Below are 6,553 nucleotides of genomic sequence, written 5' to 3'. Positions count from 1 at the left end.
AGAGTTAAATATACGAACAAAACTATTCAGGTATCTTTGTTTTTTCATCTGAATTTTAATTTCTTAAAAAGTGAAAATTTACTGGAAAAAATACTAAGAGTGTTGGTTTAATTTTATACAGGGAAATGTTTAAAAATTTCATTGTTTATATACAAAAGGATTAACGGATTTACAATTCAAGAAACAAAAAATTTTTGGTTGCAAATCCTTTTTTTTTTTAGTTTCACTTTTTTGTCATGCTGTTGACTAAATATTGGTATATTGATACTGGAATAACATTTTGTTTTTACAACTTCCCACATATCTTTTTTCTTCCAAGGTTTTTGTTTCTTCAGGTTTCAAGGGATAGAAAAGATCTACGAGGTGTTCCATCACTTTGGAATTGTCCCAAATCTCAAACCTAGTTGATAAAACTACAGCGAGGTTCCCAGATGAGTTTGTGAGCACATCAAGGAACTTCCAAAAAAAAAAATAATGTAGCAAGATATGGATGAGCATTTTTTTCTAAGCTTAAGGCCAAAAAAAAAATGTAGGAAATCAAAAACACCGAGCTGAAAACAGGTTCGGTGTTTTTGATTTCCTACAATTTTTTTTTTTTTTTTTCTTAAGTCTGCGATCTGAGTTATCTCTCAGGTTCATGCTTAAACTTTTCAAATTTACCTTGATCAAGGTTTGCAGATAACATACAACAGATTTTTTCCCATATCTTTACAGTAGCATCATTAAAATAAGATTGTAAATCATTTTCTTCTTTGTTGGTTTTCAGTAAGGAGATGGTGCATCAAGTTTTAACTATTTTATTACTTATTTTCTTCCTCACTTCCTATCAACACTTCCTATAAATCTTTTCCGAGATTTTTTGGCAATATAAATTTTTGTAAAAAAATTTTTTATCAATTGTGCGGCTTTGCAGTTTTCTATTGAGTAAAATTTCAATTAAAAATGCTTGTAGTCTTTCCGTTCTAACTATAACATTATCAGGTATTAAAAAGGATTTATTGTTAAATGCAACGGGGACTTTTTTGGATGGAAGAACTACCATTGAATCATCAAACGCAAGACTATTAAGATGGGATTCAAACCTGATCTTTTTGGTTAATGCTTAGTTATGTAGCAATATTGATAAACTAACCTTTTTTTTCATCTGTGGATTTCAGAGAAGATCATAACTCATGATGCAGAAACTGTTAGTTTACGTTACACCCGATGTGAAAGAGAAGACTGGTGCAGTCGTTGTTATTCGTCAAAGACTATTTGAGGTTATACAAGTACTACAGATGTAACCAGGGAGTAGCGTAAATGTTGTAAGCTTGAATCATGTTTAATATTGTTTACTTTTGATAGTCTCCATTATTGTTAGCTTCCTAACATCACGTTGGTGAAGCTCGTTTGTTGTATTAAAGATGCTGTAAGTAAAACTCTAGAAGTGGAAAAACTATTTGTGTAATTTATATTGAATCGGCGGAGGTTGATATTAAGAAAGTGAGAATTTCACCAGTTTAAATAACACAAAAGATTGAAGAGGAATTTACAAGAGCTAGCAACGATGCCCCCCCCCCCCTTCCCCAACGATAGCCTTTTCTTGGTCTTACTTATATTTGGTATCTCAAAATTATTTCCTATGAAAATGGAGATCTTTTTGCATTATTTAATAAAACATTTCGAATTAAACATCATGGACACATTAGTTTTGCGAATAGCCCGAGTTCTCTGCCCCATTTTATCATAGTTTGATAACATTCTTAAATCTTTTAACAAAATCGCGTCAAATTCCTGTATTATTGGTCTTCTTATGGCTTTTGTGAAAGATATATTAAAAGTTGTTAATCTTAAATTGGTAGCATTGTATTTTGAATAGAAGCAATATTACAAGCATCATATTTATAGTACCGGTTACAAATCTTTTAGCTTCTGTTATTAAAGTCTTGAGAAAGGTTTTCAAAAGTTATTTTCTTGTGGTTAAAAGCGAAAATCCTCGGAATTCTAAAAACATATTTAATGAAACCTGGGTTTAAATTACGAACTTGGGGAAAAAAGAGACACTATTTGGAAAGAGTGCCTATATTGTGTTACGGACAATATTTTCCTGTAGAAGGTATGCATGTATGTATGTATGTATGTATGTATGTATGTATGTATGTATGTATGTATGTATGTATGTATGAATGTATGTATGGGCACGTGAAAAACTAGACTCATCGCAATTGAAAATTTCATTCAAACACTTGAACCAATTTAACCAGACACAACTTTACTTTCCGTTAAAAAAATTAAAATCGATAATCTTAATTTCTAAAGATGAAATCAAGCGAATTAAAATTCGATCCCGAAGACTCGTTATAATTCGTTATTTATGTTAAACCAGTGCGATATATTTTACAAAACCTCTAAATATATATAAAAATCTAAAATTTCTAAATATTTATAAAAGTCTAAAATCTCTAAATAACACAAAGTATATTTTTGGTCTAAAAATTTGTTGACATGAAAATTTTAAAACAAAAACATACAACTTACTTCAGCTTTCGTTAACACTTTTAAAAAAATTGATTTCGTCCTTTAAGAATGATGAAAACAATTGTATAAAAAGTTGACATGTTGCAAGATCTAAATCGATAAAACCAAAATTAGTAACTTCAAAAGATAATTCTTTCAACTTCTTTAATCGTTCGTTCGTTTAGTTTAGGAGCTGTATGCGGTTGATATACTGGTTGTTTTTCAAATGCTAATTAACTTAAGAACATAAACGTTGGAGCTTCAGTTTTGTCTCAACGGTGCGATTCGTTTTGAAATTGTCTTCATAATTTCATTAGGTTTCATGTTGTCATTTAAATCGTAGTAAAATGAGAGGATTTTTTTCTTTTTGTTTTTTTTTTCCTGAAAATATCTGCTGTTTTTGTTGTTTGTTTTACACGAGGTTCAGCTTCATTTTCCTCCTGTGTCTTCATTTTTTCTCATTGTGGTTTATTTAATAACCCTGTGCATTAAGAACTCCATCAACACTCTTCACCTTTTTACTATTGGTAAATAAAATGTTTAAACTGTTGTTAACGTGCTGTTAATAAACTAAAACAAAAGCGAGTCAATTTTCCTTTTTTTCTTATCACTGAAAAAGAAATTGCGAAGAAGAGAGTTTGCTTTTTTTTCATACTAAAACTTTTTTTAATGCGTTTGTGTTGCTTAAACCCAGAATAAAAGAATAATTTTGTTTTGTTTTGGTAAAGAAGAGAAGTTCAGGGTTGAAAACAAAAACAAACAACTGACTTTAATCCGAGTGCAAATAAAAGATTTTTGTGAGAATGTCTCAAAACATTAGGAATTCTATATTGCATATGTAATAATTCTTCATTTACATATATGAATTTTTTGTTTATGAGAACATTTTTGGCAAGTAACTTTGCAACACCAAACGAATTTACAATCGCAGTCTCTCTCGATTGTTCTAACTTGAGTATGATATCCTTTTCCGCAACACATGATTGAGCAAGAACCATTTTCATCTGAGCTCTTTATTTTGCACCGTCTTCCAGTAACTGTGCCACAGTACAGCGGCGATTTCTTAAGAAAAACTAACTGAGTATTTGTCACTGATGGTATTTGCTCATTGGTAGGCATTAAAATATGTTTTGTGCTGACATATTTTATGCGAACTTTAACAGCTCTTTCAAATTCGTCTTTTAACAAATTTCCTATATGACGAAAAGCAGCTACAGACTTAGAACAAATTTTAGTTGTGCAAGATCCAGACGTTCCGTGACACGCACACTTTCGCCACATGCTTTGCTTCACGGCCTGAAAACGTAATACGCGTTTTACTTCTTTTAGAAAAAAAAAAAGCCTTGTAGAAAAACTTTAAAAAAATAAAAAAATCAATTCGCACCACTCTACCAGCTTCATTGTTGTGCAAATTCATAAGAACTCGATCGTAGTTTAAAAATGGTTTTGTTGAACTTTGTTTTAATTCAACACTGTCGATGAATTGTTTTGCGAAGCTTGTCCCAAAAGCAATATTGTCACTACAACTTTGCCATTTCGAACCATCCGCTTCAACAGCGTCAGATGATCTGTCACACGAGCACGAAGTTAATTGGTTACTGGAGCAACCCCTAGTTATCTCGTGGGCAACTCCTGCCGAAAACACTGCGCTTACAAAGGCTGCTTCTCGAGAATCTAAGAAAGAAATTTTATATTATGACGATTGAAAACTTTTGTTGTTGATAACTTGAACAGCTGTAAGTTGACAGTTGGTTGAACTTTAAATTAAAAATATAGTTAAAAGATCACATACCAAGTACTAATGAGTCTCCAAAGAGCAAAGGCATTCGACCTTGCAAGCTACCCACAGATTCGTTTTTTTTATGTGCTACACAATTCCAACGCTCCCAACGAAACTGATGCCTAAAAAAAGATAAAGAAAAAAAGAAAAAAATAAATTTTGCATCTAAAACAACAATAACAAAAAAAACAAATTTGGACAAACTCGAACTTTTTTCATCTATAAAAACCTGCATTCGCCGTATGCTATTTCTGCGCCACTGGCAACCTTATGAATAAGATCTTCATAGTTCATGCATAACTGACGTTGTGTATCTGTCCAAAAATTGTTGTCATCGCACAATTTTCGGTTGTAATGTATCGAACTTGTTGAAAGTGCCAACCTCCTGTGAAAAATGCTTCAATTATTATGCTGCGTTTATTCAAAAAAAAATTCAATTTGCAAGTGAAATGTGTACTCTAGGATAAAAACTTATTACAAACTTTTAGGTAGGTAGACAGCTAGATCAGCAAATTTATCACAGATTAAAGATAACCAGTTTACTTTAAACTCCTTACATCCATTGTTGGCCAATCGTCCCATAAATTTCTAAAAGTAGCAATAATAAATAGGTATGTATTTCCACACCATATGATCGACATTGACAGCACTTTATGTTAAAAGTCATTTTATATTTAATTTTATTGAAAAACGTTTTATCAACTTCATGATAAATTGACGATCGTTTGAAGTTTTCACATAGACGTGCAACATATCTTTTCTGTTTTTCTACCTTCGCTCGAAGTAAGCCCCCAAAGTTTGCGATAAACCAATACGCGTACTCTCAAAAGCTTTAGGTCGTATGTGAGAAGTTTCTGCAATTTGTCAACGCATGTTTTTGTGGGGTGTGGTAACAATTGAGATCAATCGAACTTAACAACACGGTTAAACAAAGCGTATGTTTTTTCAAAAAACGCCGCTAGAAAAAAAACAACAACACAAACTCTTTCATTTATCAAATATCTTTTTTGATTTTGATTTAATGAAAACTCTTTTTCGGCGATGTGTTTAAAAGACCAAATATAAAAATAGATGGCGATCTTTTTCTAATAAAAGAAATAAAGTTTTTTTTAACTTGGGAAATTTTAAATCTGAACAGGAATTCTTAAACTATATCTTAAAATCTCCGCTATAAAGAAATTAAAGTTTTCAAAGTAACATGTGCATATTTTAAAAATATAATTATAATAAAGTTTTTTTCGTTGTTGGACTCCAATAAATGAACCAACCATCTAAACTTTATCTTTATCAATATCAATTAAACGGAATCTTCTCGTTCTAAATTGTTTCTGACCTCGTTAAATCTCCGATTAAGTTACCATAGTTACCATAGTGTGCTGCAGCATAAAACTACGAGAGATTATGGAATGAAAAATGCTGTTGAAGTTTCGGAATATTTCTCATTGGATATTACAACCGTAAGACAAACTTTCATGCGGTTTAAACCAACGAAAAGGAAATTTATTATTTGATTGATTTTTTAAATTTAGCACTTGATTGGTTTTTTAAATTTATAACTTTACTAATTTGATTTTGATTCTATAAGTAACGCTGCCTTTTAGATTTTTAGAATTCTGTTTTAAAATTAACTCAACATCGTTTTATAAACAAAACCTCCATTTTGATGCTTATCAGGAAAAAAATACGTAGAAAAAACAAATCGCTTCGCTATGAGTTCGAAAATATCGAAGTAAAAGCGAACATGTTGGTCGCGTTTGCAAACTGTTTGCTATCAAAAGTTTGCTTTTTAATATTAATTAATAGGTTTTCCTTTTTCAATATGTTCCTTTTTAAAATTTAAGAGTTGCCTTTATTGTTTCAAACGAAGCTATAAAAAAGGTTAATTTACGGATGATTAAAAATATTTTTTTTTCAAATGTTTTTTTACTCAGCGGTTTAAAATTTGACAAGGTTATGAAAGCCTTATTTCGCTGCGTTAGAATTCTAGGGGAGATCTGTACTGAAATAATCAAATTTTTTGAATTTATTTGTTGTTTATTTTTAGCGTAATTTTTTTAAATAAAAGTAAAAAAATTGAATGAAGTAGCTTATCCTAAATCATCTGCGCTGAAATAACCGTCTTTTGTGCTGAAATAACCAACTTTTGTGCTGAAATAATCAACTTAGAGTGGGTTATTATCATTTTCCATCTTGGTTTAGAGTGTAAACTTGCTATATTCATTTTCCAAGGTTATTACGTTTTGAATATCATTTAAAAGAGTAAAAAAAAAAAAAAAA

The 6,553-nt window shown here is 30.7% G+C and overlaps 1 protein-coding gene across 5 annotated transcripts; it reads right to left on the bottom strand.

The window, feature by feature from the left end:
• Positions 1-2,460: 2,460 nt before the first annotated feature.
• LOC145185861 (protein Wnt-4-like) lies at positions 2,461-6,550 on the bottom strand. Of its 5 annotated transcripts, none has more exons than XM_090097312.1 (5): positions 4,759-6,550; positions 4,506-4,661; positions 4,289-4,398; positions 3,881-4,170; positions 2,461-3,792 (listed from the first exon to the last, which is right to left on the bottom strand). In XM_090097312.1, exons 2-5 carry the CDS (start codon positions 4,568-4,570, stop codon positions 3,346-3,348), a joined length of 912 nt encoding a protein of 303 aa, XP_089953438.1. In that variant the 5' UTR covers positions 4,571-4,661; positions 4,759-6,550; the 3' UTR covers positions 2,461-3,345. The 5 variants fall into 5 exon arrangements, with proteins under 5 accessions (XP_089953438.1, XP_089953439.1, XP_089953437.1 ...); XM_090097313.1 differs by having other exon boundaries at positions 4,487-4,661; positions 4,820-6,550; XM_090097311.1 differs by having other exon boundaries at positions 4,820-6,550.
• Positions 6,551-6,553: the final 3 nt, after the last annotated feature.

The sequence above is a fragment of the Hydra viridissima genome, unplaced genomic scaffold (genome assembly GCF_058129835.1).
Source record: "Hydra viridissima isolate aposymbiotic clone 2 unplaced genomic scaffold, HvirCarnegie_v1 scaffold_9, whole genome shotgun sequence".
NCBI classification, from domain to species: domain Eukaryota; kingdom Metazoa; phylum Cnidaria; class Hydrozoa; order Anthoathecata; family Hydridae; genus Hydra; species Hydra viridissima.
This window is presented reverse-complemented; position numbering and strand designations above follow the sequence as displayed.

What these genes read in the sequence shown, in the direction of transcription:
- LOC145185861 (XM_080061895.2), bottom strand. Translation starts at nt 4,943, where the DNA reads ATGACTTTTAACATAAAGTGCTGTCAATGTCGATCATATGGTGTGGAA. An exon ending in TGGAGACTCATTAGTACTTG is followed by an intron (nt 4,171 to 4,288) that starts GTATGTGATCTT and finishes TTTCTTTCTTAG; the next exon opens with ATTCTCGAGAAGCAGCCTTT. An exon ending in ACAATGAAGCTGGTAGAGTG is followed by an intron (nt 3,793 to 3,880) that starts GTGCGAATTGAT and finishes TTACGTTTTCAG; the next exon opens with GCCGTGAAGCAAAGCATGTG.